The sequence below is a fragment of the Alternaria alternata genome (genome assembly GCF_001642055.1).
Source record: "Alternaria alternata strain SRC1lrK2f unplaced genomic scaffold CC77scaffold_3, whole genome shotgun sequence".
Lineage (NCBI taxonomy): Eukaryota > Fungi > Ascomycota > Dothideomycetes > Pleosporales > Pleosporaceae > Alternaria > Alternaria alternata.
The window spans coordinates 562,329-578,653 of record NW_017306192.1 but is presented as its reverse complement, the minus strand read 5'-3'; the positions used below and the strand labels follow the sequence as shown (position 1 = coordinate 578,653).

Genomic DNA, 16,325 nt, shown 5'->3' with positions numbered 1-16,325 from the left:
TTCGATACTGGGCAGGTATTCCGACATGTATGGTAATTGTCTGCAATAGTCATGTCGTGTATGCAGGAACAAGGTGGAAGAGTGATGCTCGCGACGCGTCGATTAGGGACCCACAGTTACTGTTAGCGCTTCCTGCTCATTCGCCGCTTCTATAAGATCACACGCATTCGCACCACCCACGATCGGATCGGGCAATGGAAGGCCATCATGTATTACACTGTCTTGTGCGATGGCAACTGGGCAGGTCAGGCAAATAGGAGGTGCTGCTAAAGTAGGGTCAACGGCTTCCTAAGTAAAACTTTCTTTGGACGTTCAAATGCCCATTGAGCATCGGCGCTCAAAACTCCGCACATCGGACAATGACTAAATTCCAACACACAGCTCCAACACACTCGATCAGATTTCAATCTTGGTCGGAATTTGAATAATCTACTCTTATCCAAACTCTTCGCGCATTCTTTTCGGGATATCCACCATGGCATCACCACTAAATTTATTGTCCACCCACATCGCTAAAGGTTATCCCATAATCCTGGACGGTGCACTAGCAACTTATCTGGAGACGTTGGGAGCAGATATAAGCGGCGCATTATGGTCCGCATCGATTCTCTTGGATCAGCCGTCCCTAATCAAACAAACGCATCTCGATTACTACCGTGCGGGCGCCAATGTCGCGATCACAGCATCTTATCAAGCGTCCGTTGCAGGATTAGTCAAGCACTTAAGCCTGAGTGAAGAGGAGGCCAAGCAAGTTGTGGCAAAGAGCGTGGAATTAGCTCAGCAAGCAAGAGATGAATACGTTACCGAAACAAGTGAAGGTGTTCGCGGTAGATTATTCATAGCCGGCAGCGTAGGCCCATACGGCGCTTTCCTTGCAGATGGCTCAGAATACCGGGGCGATTATTCTATCCCCCAAGAAGAGATGAAGGACTTCCACCGCGGACGAATCCAGGCCCTTGTATCTGCGGGCGTCGACATTTTAGCCTGCGAGACCATACCATCCAAAGGCGAAACCGAAGCTCTCCTGAACCTCCTTACCACAGAGTTTCCAAAGACAGAAGCTTGGTTTGGCTTTACACTACGAGACAGCTCGCACATCAGCGATGGAACATCTTTGTCGGAGATCGCAGCGCTCTTTGATGACGTGGAACAGGTGGTTGCGCTGGGCTTCAATTGCGTACCGGATGACTTGGCGTTGGCTGCTATGAAGAACTTGAAGCCGTTGGTGAAGAGAGGGACATTGCTTGTGTATCCCAATTCTGGTGAGCAGTGGAATGCTCAGGCAAGGAAGTGGGGAGGTAAGAGAACAGAAGGGTCTACGTTGGCGGAGAAAACGAGGGAGTGGTCTGAGGCTGGGGCTGGTTTGATTGGAGGTTGTTGCAGGACTACACCGGAAGACATTGGAGTTATGAAGAAGGCACTTGAGGGAGGCCGCTAGATCATCGAGGGACGAGAGGCTCAAGGATCATAGTCAAAAAGTTATCGCTGTTGTATTCAAGATGCTCGATTGATGTGTAAATGTATCGTAGACTACTTCTTTCGTTACATCCACTCACCGGGAAGTGACAAAACTCGCGCACTTGGCACATAGTCATCCATCACACTGTATGATGGGGAGTCGGAGGGTGCTGTTGGACTCCTTGAGGTTGAGCTATCCTCTGGCTCGGCTGTGTTGGTCGTTGTGACCGCCCTTTAGTTTCCAGGTACTCACTGCCCGTTCGGATGAACGCTTTGGCAACACTCCCTGAGATCCCTGAACGCACATGGTCTGTTGTTCAGGACATGAATCATCACCCTAGGATCGTCGCTTGCAGTGCATCGCGTGCATGCTGCTCGGTTGTTTGGCTCGGCTGGACGCATCTCACTCAATACGTCCTAGCACTCTCACCCATCGACATCCATGTATTCTTCTCCACCTACCGCACCGCCAGTTCGTTTCTGTAGCTCCTCTAGTATGGCCTTGGCTCGATCCAAAACATCTTCGGTCCCAACCTGTCCCGAGCTCGCCCTTGCGTTCAGCACGCCAACGTCAAATTCCCCATAGCCTCCGTTCTTGACTTCTTTCTCCGGGTCCACAACTTCCGTCTCACTTTCCTTGCCTTTCTGCCCCTGCCCTTGTCTCTGCGTGACGGTGAACTTGGGATGGCTTTTTGGGATGACTTTGTACCGCTCCAGAGCGTTGATTTGCTTCACCAACTCTGTTCGTATTACTTCGCAGGACGCACCGACGAAGAGAGCGTTGATTCGGAAAGCTTCTTTACGCGCTTCTAGGGTGCCAGGGGTACACTCCATAGCGTCATGTTGGAAGGGGATGGGGTCGTTGGTGAGCTGGCTAAGGGCGGTTGCGAAATATTTGAGCAATTTGGGTATTTGGTGGTTGATCTCGTTGAGGGTGTCGATGTGTTCAGCAGCGACCTCACGATATGTTTTCGGCTCTTCAGAAGCTTTGGTGGTTCCGGCCTGTTGCTGGTCTATCTCGTTTGCGGTTTGTGGATCGGCTTCGGTGGACATGGTGGGATGTCTGGAGGGTGTGGACAATGATAGCGGCCAGAGTGCCAGAGAGGTTGATTGGTTTATGAGGCTAAAGAGAGGTTGTCTGCGACAAAGAGTAGGTTTGCCAAAAAGTAATGCGACATGTATTTGGCGTGAGTTGCGTGTCTTGGAGTCGAAGCTGGGGAAGCTCAGGGCCGCCCGCCATGCATGCGCGCGGCCTTCTTGGCAGGCCGCGCGAGTCGAACCTCACTTCCGTCTTTCACTCCGCAACACGGCTAGGCTCGGTGACGTCCTGGGAAGCTTCAGACGCGACTCACCTATCTACACAGAGACTCCACGCGTCGATATCTCACCACTACCACTTGCGACAGAGAAGCAACCATCGGAAGGCGTTTCCGATCCTTCATGCGCATTGCGACCCGTCTCCACCCAGCCTCGAGGTGAAAGAGCAGCCATCTGCCAATATAGAAGAGAAGGAGCAACACCACAACCATGTCAGGGCCCCCGCAAGGGCCCGGGCCTGTAAGGCAAATGAGTGTAGGAAATGGACCACCCAGCGCAGGTTTACCACCACACAACGCCATGCCTCCACAAGGCGGTCCTCCGCCGCCAGGTGCCTCAGGGCCGCAGTCCCAGCAGAACTTGAACCAGATTGTGGGTACAGCTCTTTTTCCTATCATCACGTCGTCTGCTATTGTGGTGCCTGTACAATTACGAAGAGTGAGAGCGCATTGTTACAGCTGGTTCTGGATGTCGCGTTTGGTGAAAGAAAGCTGTCCTTGGCTATATTCTTGACTTGCGCTTCCTTCCACCTTGTACGCCGCTCAGCTCTCATTCTGCACGCACATTATCACTACATATCTACCACAACCTTTTTTCTCTACTGCGACAGGTTTCCAGCTTCGCGCGTTCTGCTTTGCACCCTGACCAGCAACGTCACGACAGTCAAATATGAGCGCATCGTTGCACAGCCAGGCCCATGCGGCGAATTCCAGTAGCAACAATATGGTACTGCGCACTTGGAGCATTAATTGCTTCCAACCTGGGGATGACTGTACCTTGGAGCGTGTCGTTGCTAACCTTTGTACAGGTCTTGGAGTACCTCTCAAAAAAAGGCTATGTTCGCACCGAGGCGATGCTCCGCAAGGAGTCTGAACCGCAGACCAACGGCCAGCCGCTCACGGCGCAGAGTACCGAAGCAGGCGGCGCGAAATATACAAAAGCATTCGAGCTTCTACGCAAATACACCGAAGATAACCTGGACCTGTATAGACCAGAGTTGCGAAAGCTGCTGTGGCCCGTCTTTGTGTACTCATTTCTGGACCTGGTGCGCGACTTTTACACGAAAGACGCGGAAACATTTTTTGCGACGTACCAGGGCCTCTTTGAGCGCGACCACGACGAAGACATCAAGACACTTCGCCAAGTGCGATTACAAGCACATCTGCAGGAGAGTCGAATAGCGAAGCTGTACATCGACAACAAATACCGGATCACGCTAACGACGATGCCATTCTTCAACCTCATTCAATTTCTCGAATCCAAGCATTTTGACGGTGGTGCGACAATAATAGACGTGATCCGGGAACACCTGAACATCGTCACTGTCGACCGGACGGCCACCGCCGAGAAAAGCATTGCAGCAATTCTTGCGAGTGGACATGGCGAAGACGAGCTCCCAGCGGAGGATGAAGGTATTCCAGGACACGCCCCAGGTCATCCTCTTACTGCGCGCCACGATCCCGAAGCGGAAGCTGCCCGAATCAGGCTACAATTAGGAGCATACCCACAGGAGGCAGATCTGCAGGAAGACGTCCGAGCAGCTCTACAAGACGAGGACGCTAAAAATGCGCCAAGACCAGGACAACCAAGTCTGGTAGAGGAGTTTGAGCAACGCATAAAACAGGAACCAACAGAAGACGGGCCTTCGCGCGAGTTTGTTCCTTTGCCTCCCTCTCTAGCGCGCGACGTCTCTATGGAGGTTCAGAAGATCATCGAGCACCGAGATCGCTACAAGATGGAAGGCAGAACAGGCGGTGTTGGTCCCGCTGTCAGCGTGACCATGTACACCTTTCATAACACGTATGACAGGTCAGTCAACTCATTATACCCCTCTGAAATTTAATGACTGACGCGGTAACAGTATCAACTGTATCGACTTCTCTGGTGACAACCAGCTCGTCGCAGCCGGCATGAACGAGTCCTACATCCGCGTCTGGTCCATGGACGGCAGTCCTCTCACCTCTCCGAACGACAACCCAGACGCTCAGCCATCGTCTTCCAGGCGGCTTGTTGGCCACTCAGGCCCTGTTACTGCGGTGGCCTTCTCACCCTCCACAGCAAATCCGTATCCTTCTGGCCCGCCCACAAACTCAGAATGCCTCCTTTCATGTTCGGAAGACAAGACCGTCAGGCTATGGTCATTAGATACATACACCTGTCTTGTAGCGTATCGCGGACACGACAATCCTGTCTGGGACCTGCAATGGGGACCGTATGGACACTATTTCCTCACTGGTTCGAACGATCGTACTGCGCGTCTGTGGTCAACAGATCACATTGAACCTCTACGCATCTATGTTGGCCACGACAACGACGTTGACTGCGTTGCTTTCCATCCCAACAATCTCTACGTATTTACCGGCTCTTGCGACCGCACGGTGCGCATGTGGCACATCGCCGGTGGTAATTGCCTGCGCCTCTTTACTGGTCATACAGGCAATGTAACTGCTATAGCCTGTTCTCCTGACGGCAGAACCCTAGCATCCGCTGACGATGCTGGCAACATTATCCTCTGGACTCTTGAAACTGGGCGAAGACGCAAGCGCATGCGCGGACATGGCAAAGGCGGGATCTGGTCGCTTTCTTGGAGTGTGGAGTCGAGCGTTCTTGTCTCAGCCGGTGCGGATAAGACAGTTCGTGTTTGGGATGTACTGCAAGAGACTAGCGATAAGGCTGCTGACGGTGTGGCTGCGAAGGCAGATGGCGCCATGACGACCAAGGGCGCAAGTGGCACCACAGTCACGGGGAAGAAGGCCAACAAGGAGGCAGGTGTGTCGGCGGACCAGATCAGCGTCTTTCCGACTAAAGACAGTCCTGTGTATAAGGTACAGTTCACCCGGATGAATTTGGTCCTTGCCGGTGGTGCGTATCTACCGACACGTCAATAGAGCTTAGCATCAAGCTAGGCCTTGAGGTGTTCATATACGGATGGGTGCATTCGGGCGTTTTTTTTAGGAGGTAAAAGCATCAAGATGACTAGCTATAGTATACCCGCATGTAGAATCTCATTCTTTCAATCTCATACTCCATGTTGTTGACCCCGATCTCCCACAATAGCGTGTTCGGACGGCATCGTGAGTCGTCTATTAGGCATATCTGCGATTCTGGCCTCACTCGGCCTTGAAGTGAAAAACTGGTCTCTTGCGATTGCGCTTGGAGCTGCCGAAGGTTATCTCGTGACGTTGCTGTAGTTTTACATCATCCCAGTGGCCTCCGAGGGTTGTTTCCCTTGCCACTTGGACTTGTTTGTTGTGATCTGAGAGCACCTTCCCTAACCTCAAAGCTTCACAGAGGTCGCCCATCCCTTGGCACTCGTGCCTCCCTTGATATAGTCCATCGCCCAGTGTTTATCATCTCTCTTCTGCCCACATAAACCTCCTACACTCGCTTGCCACAACCATCATCGCCCTCCTTCAGCAACTGATCTGGCCCTTTGATCATCTTGCTCATCAGGTGCACTCCCTTATCCAACCTCGCCTCAGCTGCCAGCCCGACGCTTGACATGAAGATCATTCAGCTTGCCGCTATCTTCGGAGGTACTGCTCTCGCAGTCCAGCCTCTTGCAGCTCCTCGTAAGTCATACCCTTCCTCCATGCCATCTTCTAGTCAGCATTGCTGCTCAATAGGGTAGCGCGCTCCTCGAAGCCAGATCTGGCGATCCTGAACGATCAGGTAACCCTGACATGTGAACAGATGTCCAGCGCGCCCTCACAGACACGCACTCCATGGTCGTTATGGTCACGTCAACTCATCTAGTCTCCGAGATCTGCACGGATATCGCGAGCTGCCCTCCTTATACTACAACTGCCCAGACATCCGTCGTTTATGTCACTGCAACAACAACAATCTGTCTTCTCTCATCCACACCTCCCGGGTATGGACCACCTGCGACTACAGTTAATCCTTCATCCGTTGCTAGCTCTACATACCCCACCGAGTCTGCAGGCATCACTGTCAGCACCATTCCTGGGTCTTCGATCTCTCCTACCGGTTCCGAATATCTCAGTGGCTCTGCTCCTCAGTCAAGCGCACTGCCAACGGACGTCTCCTCAAGCGCCTATGTCACGGTGCCTAGTGTGAGCGTAATCACTCGGTCGGAGTCTTACAACGGCCCTGTCGTTGTCACCCTTACGTCTGTGTATCCTGGATCAAGCGTTGTCATTGTGATCCCTTCATCTACCACCTTAGATGTCGTCAATTCGTTTTATTCCGGTTCACCAACTACACTCAGTCCTACCGGCTCTTCGACTGGATACGTTGCACCTCCTGATAGCTCATTGGTCTCATCGCTCACGATCCCAGCTCCTGTGGTTCCCAGTAGCTCAGCGGTCTCATCTATGTCATACCCGGGCTCTGTTCCCTCTGGTAGCTCAGCAACTCCATCCTACAGCAACACCGATGCAGTACCTACCTCGTTGGTCACTCCATCTCTGGGACCCAGTTCCGGTAACTCGGTTACTCCTTCGACGCCAGGCTATGCTCCCTCCAGCTCAGCAACCCCACCTAGTAGCAATACAGATGCCGTGCCTACTTCCCTCAGTGCTACCGTTACTGATTCATCGTCGAGTGGATACAACGTTCCTTCCAGCATCTCGACTAAACAGTCAGGCTCTTACGTAGGTACCGTGCCGACTACCTTCACAGTCTCGTTACCCACAGGTCCATCTTCAAGCGGGTATGCAATGTCATCAAGCAAATCGGCTATCTCTTCAAGTCCTGCTGGTCTGTCTTCGAGTGGATACATTGTGCCACCGGGTAGCTCAGACGTACTGACAAGCTCGGGCACTGCTGTTCTACCTTCTTCTCCCACAGCCTCTTTGCCAAGTGCCAGCTCTGCTGGACCTTCCTCAAGCAGGCTCCTCACAGGCTCCGAGACGGATGCTGTGCCCACCTCTTTTCCGTCTGGTGGCCCATCGGCTGGGCCTTCATCAGGTAGCTACTTTGTTTCATCCGGCACTGCATCAGGATCTTCGGGTACTGGCTCTGGTACATATCCGGCTAGAACGTCTGCGACATCTGGTTACCCCAACCCCTCGCACTCAGCAGGCTCTGACTCTACCGTCACCGATAGCACGATTAGGATTACGAGCTATCAGACGCAAACGTTCACCTCATACGTCACTGCAGGACCTTCCTCAAATGGGGCTGGCAACAACACAAACACGGATACACAGGCTGTAGCGACAAGCTTCCCTTCAAGTGTTTCTGGTTATCCCTCCGGATCCGGGTATGTCTTGCAGTCTCCTTGTACCCTTGAACATCCACTAACCAGTCTCTTAGTTACCCACACCCATCTAGCGGCATCAACGGTACGATAATTGCGCCCTCTCCCAGTTATATCGAAGTCCCTATCAACACCGGTCATATCGTCGGTGTCGGAAAGAGCTCTCTCACAGCAATCGTCGTCGCTCTCGTCTTCGTTCATCTCGCATGAGCCAGTGAGTTATCTCTTTCGCGCAAACTGGTCTCCGTCACAACAGAAGTGTGCTGTTGGTGTGGTAGGTCGGCCTGGTGGGCATTCTTGCATCGCGCATCGCGTCTAGCATGCAGCATTCTGGCTCTTTATACATATTTATCGTGGGTTTTTTTTTCGGGCAAAAGGGTGATGGTGTGATCTTTTTAGGGCGAGTTCCTTAGCTAGGCAGGGTTTTCCTCACATGTACTACCAGTTACACGGCCGCAACAGATCAGCATACAATATACAGCACCTTTCACTACGGCCGTCAAAAAACATCTTCTATTTATTGTGAAATCTTGATGAGGGCATTTCGTGAAGAACAATCTGCCTGGCAGATACTGGTGGCTTGACGGGAAATTGGATGACCATTTGGTCATTTATTGTTGAATAATTGACTAACTCAAGTGTATTGAGATAAGTTGTAATGTTCTATCTACGGGTAAAGTAGTCCTTATATCCCTTAAACCTTTCTTTGTCTTGAAGTTTGACTGTATAGTCGTTTGTCTTAGACAACATTTATCGACACCGTATACCAACAGCTTGCAGGGTACCATCTAGGCTCTCATCGTTACCAGGTATCTTTCTGCTCCAAACCTCCTCAGAAACACGTTCAGCTGCAGGGAGTATGTTGAAATGTGGACTTGGCTCGGCCTTCAACCACTTGAAGTCATCGATCTGATTCCACTGGTTGGCTGACTGCTCGATCTCTGGTGTCTTCTACACGATCGTTAGCGCTATTATATGAACAAAGGCTATAAATTCCAAAAGACGGACTCACGTAGGAATCAGGTAATGGTGCGAACCTCAAGCCCTCACAATCCTCAAAGATTGGTCGACTAGTACTATGCAGATACACATCCACGTCTTTGCTGCCATGCATACGGAACTGTCGACACGCTGTTACTATGACACTGTTGGAGACGTCTGTGATGTGGATTGCTCCTGCGACTTGGCCGGTAATGATGAGCGAGGAGGTTATGGAGCGGAGGTAAAGAGCGGCGAAGGGTGCGTCGGCTTTTGTTGGAGCGCTAAGATCGACGACACAGTGGGCAAGATGGGAAACCGTTGGTGAGCTTGTGGCGTAAGGGGCTTGAGCGAGAGTTATACGGGCATGCGACTTGTGGGAGAGGGTCGACGTGAACGAATCCTGTTGCGCCGTTTCTTGATGTTGCGATGGTTGCGATGGTTGCGATGGTTGCGATGGTTGTTGTTCAAGTAGAGAAGACGACTTCGCACTCGATGTATCCAATACTTCCGGTTTAGCTTCTGGTTTCATGATATCCTTCTTCTTGCTCTTGAAACTGAACTTCTTGGGTGGATCGAAGCTGTTCCTCACACTTGACAACTTCTCACTCAACTTCTTGATGGTCTATACTCTCTCGTCAGCTCGATCTTCCCATTCTCAAACTTTTTCATAAGAACTCACCTCGCTATATGTCCGCTGATCATACGCGGGTAGAAGACTTGACGCGTCTTGGACATCGTGGGATAATCGATCTATGCCTGCGAGGCAGTCGTCTATCGCTTGATTGCGCTCGCCACCAGATGTCGACAGGGAGGATAAGCTTTCGATTTGCCTTTGGAGCGCTGGTATGTGTTATTCTAGTGTATCTAATGCTATTGATTACAACTACGCACTTGCGACATCCTGGTGGAATTGGCGGTAGAAGGTCTCTTTGAGGTTGGACTCGGCCATTGTGCATGAGATTCAATCGCGATTCAGCTTGATTGACTCGAAGACGCTAGAACTTCAAGTTATCGTTACCCGCTTTACCAAATGCGCTGGACCTTGAGGAGTCTTGGGAGAGGTTCACGCGTCATGAGGTGGTTTGGTGGGGTTGGGAGAAGAGACGCGCATTGAGCGCGACAAAAACATCATCATCATGCAACACGCTGGTCTACATGATCTGCGACTTGGATTCCTACTCAATTTCAGTGATAAAATGATCTTCTAGGGAGCTTTTTTTCCCTTCTCGAGAACAATGTAGTAGCGAGCATATTTAAGGTAAGGACCGAGATACGCGATATGGTCGAACTGGTGGGATGCACGCTACCCCGCATTTCACCAATAGCATCTAGTATGTTGTCACCGATAGCAGAAGCAAGGCTGTTGTCCCAAATGAGTAGATTTAGACCGAAAATCGACAAGAGCTATCTGAACATCACACAATATCGCGCGCCTTCTTCTCGTTGACCAATTGGCCTTGAACAGAGCGGATAGCTGAAACTCAAGCTTATACACAGCCCGCGCTGCATGGCTCATTACATCAGTGTTCAGAGTATTCGCCAATTCATAACAGAGCCTATTGGGGTTTTGTTTGGTCCACATTGAGACTGAGAGACTTCCTCCCACCACATGCGTAAGAGACAATGCCACGATCTTGATGAACAATTCGATTGTCGAGATAGTATATACACGAGCCAGATGTAGCCCAGGTGTTTGTGATGAGGTATTTGTTGTGGTAAACTCCAAGAAAAGGTTTGTTGCTTTCAAGCCGACTATTGCTCTGCCTTGACGTCGATGCCGTACTTCTCCAACAGTCGTTGCCGCCTCCTCTCCTCGTAGCCGGGGCCATAGATTCCTAGGAGAGTCAGTCTCGGCGAGCGTGTGCTGCCCACCTTTCAACATACCTCGTCCCTCGCCCAGTTGCTGGAGCGTCTCGGATAGTGGCCGCCTGCGCACCTTCTTCAGCTCCTCCCTGCGCTCGACCTCGCCATCGTCATCGACCTGGTCGCGGATGTCTCCGACACCGCGCATACCATTGGCGTATCGGTAGGCACTGAGGGCGGTGGAGAAGCATACTCCGGCACCGAGCATGAAGGGAAGGCTCCGTCCTGTAGTCTGTCAGTACCAGGCCATGCACGAGTCTCGGATATGCGTACTGGCAACACCGACACCGCATCCAGCGACGAAACCAGCAACTGCTTCGCTGTAGCAGTCGTCTTTTTGTCGCAGGTTGCTGGTCGCGTCGAGTGTGAATTGATAGGCGGCTCCGACACCAGCTGCACGTCAATTAGCTTCATCGTGATGGATTTGCGTGCAATTGGCCTGCTACGGACCGTATAGGGCGATTATGCCTCCCGAGCGGGTGAGGATGCCCATGGCTCCGACATTCTGCTTCCGTAGTGTGTTCTGAACACCGGCAACGACGGCGCCGACAGCCGTGGTCTGGAGAGTGGTACTCGCCGTGTTGGAGAGGGCGTCCCGGGGGTGGAAGGTGACGTGTTGGTTGGCCATGGCGGGCGGATTGGGCGTGGGTGTCGACTTGGAAGCTCTATAGACGTTGGTGAAGTCGGCTGCGGCAAGTTGCGCCAGACGGTAAGCGTCTTGGCGCTCAGGGCTCAGGCGGCGGGCGGGCACTGCATCATCGCGCGCCGCGTCGCCTTGAGCTGTCGCATGGACTGCCGCGAGGCTGTTTGCTTCGCCGCTTGTGCCTCTATGGTTTTACTTTCTACCATGCATAGCCCTTGGAGTGGAAACTTCGTCCACGCGGGCTAGTTGTTCCGTTCCTTCTGGAACCTAGCAATATAGTGTATGCTAGGCGGTTGCCGCCCGCGATGCCCTCGCTGTAAACGCTTCAGTCGCACGTTGGCAACCTCTCTTCGCCCTTCTCCACCCATATCGCCGTGCGTGCTTGCTGTGCTGTCCTACTCCACCTCGCTTTCTGTCATCCATAACACAAGCTGCACTGCTGCTCCCCGCTATCACCCCCAGCAGACATGGCGCCCGGTACCTTTTCCACTCTTGTGCCACCAGCGTGTGCTAACTATGGCTTCCAGGCAAGACGGCGCCGCGGTTGCTCCAGGATCTCTTCACGTACGACCCACGACACGAAGAACGCGCCGGTCGGAACTTGTTGACCAGCCCCCCGCCGCAACACGACAGCAAAGCCCCGCCAGTCCCCGCCGTGCCCTTTAGAAACTGCCGTCACAACCTGTTTACCAAGTCCGAGCAGTCGCTGTTACCCGTGCCAGGCGAAGATCCAACCTCGAGTACCGTATACAAGGTCGCTTCTTACTGCATCAAGTGTCGCTGGCATGTCGATATACTCGTCGACCATCGCATCGATGCTGCCAAAGTCAAGTCGTGTGGCAAGGGAAACGAGGACTATGCCCTGCACCACTTTCTCTACCAAGGAGAGGATGACGCAAACAGCACGGCCAGGTTCGAGGCTCAGCTACGGCCGCGTACCTATATCTTTCGCTGTTCTGCCCCACAATGTTCGGTCCAGGTACGGATCAGCATCAAACCGCCGTGCTTCTCGGAGCACGACATTGAGACCTTGACGAACCAGGCTCAACTTAGAAGGCGATGGGAAGCAGCGAAACAGATCGCCGGCGACCGAGCAGATACAAGCATGGCACGGAGGGTCGATGCTCCTGATTATCTGAACACATACCTGCAGGACTCGTTAAAACCAGCAAAGGGCAAGGCGCGCATCCCGCTGTTAAACAAGAAGTTTCTCAAGACTTTTGGTAAAGATTGTGACTCGATACTGAGACGTCTGGGCTTCGAGAAACACCAGGAAGAAGAGGAGGACACTTTTGTAGAAGCCTGGTATCTTCCTAAGCCTGAGGAACCCGCATCTCCTCTCGAATCGACGCTGCGCTCCAAGATCGAGGACGCTCGCTATGAATTGAATACCATAATATTGGACATGCCAGAGAGTGAACGCGTGGGTTGTAGACATCAACCAATGTATCCTACGCCGTCACGTGGCGACATGGAAAGGGCATTAGCATGTGCGGATTGTATGTCCTTATACGCGCCGCTCGTTGCACAATGTGATACTGACAAGCTGCACAGATGCCAAGGCGAAAGAACGGGAGACACGCAGTACAAACCACGAAGAAGATCACCCGTACGTGCCCCGCCTTCACCTTCACCAGTCCTCTGTTTACTGACAGGGAATAGCTACTACGCTAGTCTGGGTGCCGTTGGAGACTTTGACGACTCCTTGATCCTTTTCGCCTTCTCTCGACAAGGCGCCGTTGACATCGAGAACAAGGCGTACTACTTTGAATGCTTGCAGGATCTCGCGACCGGTCGCCAAAGTGACATGCTCGGGATGCAAGTAGCTATGTTGGCTTCACAGGGTCTCACAAGCAAACGGGAGGCCGAGCGCGCATATCAATACTTTGGTATCGACCCAACACACGCAAGCGTAATAGGCGACGATCACATCATTGGATGTTTCCGTTCCCGCCTAGCCGATGTCAGCGTTATCCAAGCCGAGGAGGCGCGAAAGCAACTACGAGTTCTGGGAGACGTGCGTGAGAGCGATAAAATACGAGCAGAAGCTTCGGGCTCTATCGAGACGTACGAACAAGCGATGGCTTTCTTCGACCTTGATCCTAGCGTAGCTGACGATTTCGTTCCAACCATGTATTCGCTTAAGGTACTGTACACGGATCCCTACATGGACTGCTTGTCGTCTGGAACGAATGCTGACGCGCAAACTAGACTCAAGACAACCCTTCAAGCATAGAAACTGCCAGAAAGGCTGTGGAAATTATAGCAGAGACGCGCAACAGCGAACGACTACGCCATTTTGCCAAATTCGGGACGATGAGCGATCCTGAAATGGACATAGGTGACGCATACGCCCTCTTCGACCAAACAGACAGAACGGTCCCGCTTGATCCTGCAGTTCTAGAATCTGTTCTTAGCACATACGAAATCGGCACAAGTGAAAGATTAAGAATGGAGAAAGCGCACGCTCTCATCCAGTACGACCAGTCTCAAAGATTTGGCGACAACCATGTCAACCCGAAACGCTCAGAATTCAGACGAAATCTGTACCCTCTCGAGAAATGGCCGGTCGGGCTTCGCAACATCGGCAATACCTGCTACCTGAACAGCGTACTCCAATTCTTGTTCACTATCAAGCCTCTAAGAGATCTTATTCTCGATATTGAAAAGCATATGCAAGACCCCTCCCCAGAAGCATTGAATAACAAGAAAGTTGGGCGCATGCTCGTCACAGCCGAAAGGGTTCTGACGGCACAGAAATGTCAGTATAAACCTCCCTTTGCGCAAATTAAGATTAACTTTGGATAGTCGTTCGTGAGTTACGGGCTCTCTTCGAGCAAATGACGACCGCTCCAACTGAGACGGTACAGCCTGCGATAGATCTTGCTTCTCTCGCACTCTGCAAATCGGATAACCCTGTAGAACCGGCACAGTCACCGTCAATGGACACTACCGATCGCACTGGTTTAGGTACCATCGACGGAGCAGTGGTCAGCGGACCCATGTTACCACCTGCGGCAATGCAGTCAATCCCCGCAGAAGCTCCGGCAGGTTCAGTCGTGAATAGCGATGAGGCAAAGCCTGCGGACTCCGTCATGGATGATACCGATGCAGCCCCGATTACACCTGCTGATTTGGTCATGGCCGATGATGGTTCAGCAAGCAAGAGCGAGAGCGACATACCCGCTCCACCGACTCGACCTCCCCCAATTCCGCCACGAGCAGACCCTAAGCCGGCCATGAAGCCTGCTGTTCAATCAAGTACAAAGATTGGTAGAATTGAGGAGAGCGCTCGGCAGCAGGACGCCGCAGAAGTCATGGCCAACATATTTGACCTCATCTCCTGCGCCATAACGGGCGATAGTATTTTACGAGAAGGTGAGCAAGGAGACGCCATCAAGAAGCTATTCTTTGGTGATGTCACCACAGTTATGGAGAAACCAGATGGTGTACAGAAAGTCCAGGAGCTCCGAGATCATTTCCTCGTGGCTACTGGACAACGAGATCGCTCACTCTATGCTACCCTTGACGAAGATTTCGGGCTAGGTGAGATAGAAGGTGGCAGTGGCACAAGATACGATTATGTCGAACAGGCCGCGCCCATTCAGATCATCAACGTGAAACGATTGCAATTCAACAAGGGCCAGCCTGTATACGATCACTCGCATATCGGTCTAGAGAAGACCATGTATCTAGATCGTTACTTGGCGAGAACACCAACACTAGATGAAGCACAATTGCTAGAACTTCGCAAAGCGCAATGGGCAAAACAGAAAGAGCTGCGCGAGCTAGACGCAAAACGAACAAAGCTACAGACAACAGGCATGGAAGGCATGAACCTACCTGACTGTCTGAAGGCAGCGGGCGATTTCGTCGAAAGTCTCGCCACAGAGAAGGCAGAGCATGAGCCAGTATCATCGAGGCAAGACTTTTTGCCTACTCCACCTCCCGAACTCTGTGACGCCCTTCAAACTCGGGCCACCAACCTCGCCGCCGATCTGTCGGGCATCGATGGCCAGATGACAACTCTGGAGTCGGAAATCAACACCGTCTTCAAAGATTGCACTTCTGTTCCCTACCGTCTCCATGCTGTCTTCACCCACCGCGGCGATGTTAAAGGTGGCCATTACTGGATCTACATCTACGACTTCCAGAACAACGACTGGAGAGTCTACAACGACGAACAAGTAGATCCTGTTGTAGAGGAGGGTATAGTGCTCGACAAGGAGGAAGGATCCCGACCGAAGGTCAGCACAGGTGTGGTGTACGTGAGAGCTGATCTCGTGGACGAGTACACTGAGGCTGTATGTCGCCGACCTGAAAAACCCGAGGAGGATGTACCGGCGGATGTCGAGATGAAGGATGCTGTGTTTGCCGACGATGCCATGCCGGCGCTTGAACCGGCAGATCTGAAGGATGTACCTGTCATTGAGGGCGTGGAGAAGGAGTAAGCTCTTTTCTTTTGAGCCCCTGCTCCTTTTCCCCCCTTCTCTCTACTCCTGTTTGCTGATCTTGACTGTTCTATTAGCATGGATCTGGTACTCCAGGATGAGCCTTTGACTACTCCTCAGGAGAAGAGAGTAGGCGCACGTCTGGAATCTCCACCTAAGAGAGGCAAAAGCGAAGTTGGGATCAATGATAGATCCAGTGGGATTGATTGACTAGAGGTGAACATCGGTACTGTGCAAACCGGGCTACGCTGAGCGTATGCAACTGTGTTGAAGGGCATGACTAACGAATTGTGCTTGCATTGGCACTAGCATTGGTAATGGCTCACAAATAGAATTAGGATAATGCATAGTGACGGGCACTGTTTTTGTGACCCGGTGAAGGCTGATG

General features: G+C 52.1%; 6 protein-coding genes across 6 annotated transcripts; 3 read left to right on the top strand and 3 right to left on the bottom strand.

Moving 5' to 3' along the window:
• Positions 1 to 97: 97 nt before the first annotated feature.
• CC77DRAFT_519000 (homocysteine S-methyltransferase) lies at positions 98 to 1,796 on the top strand. The gene has a single exon (XM_018532004.1). The coding sequence runs from the start codon at positions 476 to 478 to the stop codon at positions 1,436 to 1,438; it is 963 nt and encodes a 320-aa protein (XP_018389833.1). The 5' UTR covers positions 98 to 475; the 3' UTR covers positions 1,439 to 1,796.
• Positions 1,662 to 2,717, bottom strand: CC77DRAFT_518976 (hypothetical protein). Its single transcript, XM_018532003.1, has one exon. It carries the CDS (start codon positions 2,509 to 2,511, stop codon positions 1,885 to 1,887), a length of 627 nt encoding a protein of 208 aa, XP_018389832.1. The 5' UTR covers positions 2,512 to 2,717; the 3' UTR covers positions 1,662 to 1,884.
• A 33-nt stretch (positions 2,718 to 2,750) lies between these two features.
• CC77DRAFT_1016787 (WD40 repeat-like protein) lies at positions 2,751 to 5,798 on the top strand. Its single transcript, XM_018524281.1, has 3 exons — positions 2,751 to 3,147; positions 3,584 to 4,584; positions 4,637 to 5,798. The coding sequence occupies exons 1-3, from the start codon at positions 2,986 to 2,988 to the stop codon at positions 5,661 to 5,663; spliced, it is 2,190 nt and encodes a 729-aa protein (XP_018389831.1). The 5' UTR covers positions 2,751 to 2,985; the 3' UTR covers positions 5,664 to 5,798.
• A 2,810-nt stretch (positions 5,799 to 8,608) lies between these two features.
• On the bottom strand, positions 8,609 to 10,264 carry CC77DRAFT_1047049 (TBCC-domain-containing protein). Its single transcript, XM_018527474.1, has 4 exons — positions 9,872 to 10,264; positions 9,660 to 9,820; positions 9,012 to 9,602; positions 8,609 to 8,950 (listed from the first exon to the last, which is right to left on the bottom strand). The coding sequence occupies exons 1-4, from the start codon at positions 9,927 to 9,929 to the stop codon at positions 8,750 to 8,752; spliced, it is 1,011 nt and encodes a 336-aa protein (XP_018389830.1). The 5' UTR covers positions 9,930 to 10,264; the 3' UTR covers positions 8,609 to 8,749.
• A 92-nt stretch (positions 10,265 to 10,356) lies between these two features.
• Positions 10,357 to 11,471, bottom strand: CC77DRAFT_1091357 (hypothetical protein; the record flags this gene model as incomplete). The annotated part of the gene is made up of 4 exons (XM_018529562.1): positions 10,357 to 10,815; positions 10,865 to 11,068; positions 11,117 to 11,236; positions 11,294 to 11,471. The coding sequence occupies 4 exons, from the start codon at positions 11,469 to 11,471 to the stop codon at positions 10,733 to 10,735; spliced, it is 585 nt and encodes a 194-aa protein (XP_018389829.1). The 3' UTR covers positions 10,357 to 10,732.
• Positions 11,472 to 11,629: 158 nt separating this feature from the next.
• CC77DRAFT_1016785 (cysteine proteinase) lies at positions 11,630 to 16,321 on the top strand. The gene is made up of 6 exons (XM_018524280.1): positions 11,630 to 11,963; positions 12,014 to 12,985; positions 13,041 to 13,095; positions 13,149 to 13,632; positions 13,698 to 14,247; positions 14,295 to 16,321. Exons 1-6 carry the CDS (start codon positions 11,954 to 11,956, stop codon positions 15,935 to 15,937), a joined length of 3,714 nt encoding a protein of 1,237 aa, XP_018389828.1. The 5' UTR covers positions 11,630 to 11,953; the 3' UTR covers positions 15,938 to 16,321.
• Positions 16,322 to 16,325: the final 4 nt, after the last annotated feature.

Bases quoted from the DNA above. Each gene is read 5' to 3' on its own strand.
- CC77DRAFT_519000 (XM_018532004.1), top strand. From the start codon at position 476: ATGGCATCACCACTAAATTTATTGTCCACCCACATCGCTAAAGGTTAT.
- CC77DRAFT_518976 (XM_018532003.1), bottom strand. From the start codon at position 2,511: ATGTCCACCGAAGCCGATCCACAAACCGCAAACGAGATAGACCAGCAA.
- CC77DRAFT_1016787 (XM_018524281.1), top strand. From the start codon at position 2,986: ATGTCAGGGCCCCCGCAAGGGCCCGGGCCTGTAAGGCAAATGAGTGTA. The intron at 3,148-3,583 runs GTGGGTACAGCT...ACCTTTGTACAG, and splicing joins AGCAGAACTTGAACCAGATT to GTCTTGGAGTACCTCTCAAA. The intron at 4,585-4,636 runs GTCAGTCAACTC...ACGCGGTAACAG, and splicing joins TTTCATAACACGTATGACAG to TATCAACTGTATCGACTTCT.
- CC77DRAFT_1047049 (XM_018527474.1), bottom strand. From the start codon at position 9,929: ATGGCCGAGTCCAACCTCAAAGAGACCTTCTACCGCCAATTCCACCAG. The intron at 9,821-9,871 runs GTGCGTAGTTGT...AACACATACCAG, and splicing joins ATTCCACCAGGATGTCGCAA to CGCTCCAAAGGCAAATCGAA. The intron at 8,951-9,011 runs GTGAGTCCGTCT...ACGATCGTGTAG, and splicing joins CACCATTACCTGATTCCTAC to AAGACACCAGAGATCGAGCA.
- CC77DRAFT_1016785 (XM_018524280.1), top strand. The intron at 12,986-13,040 runs GTATGTCCTTAT...CAAGCTGCACAG, and splicing joins GGCATTAGCATGTGCGGATT to ATGCCAAGGCGAAAGAACGG. The intron at 13,633-13,697 runs GTACTGTACACG...CGCGCAAACTAG, and splicing joins CAACCATGTATTCGCTTAAG to ACTCAAGACAACCCTTCAAG.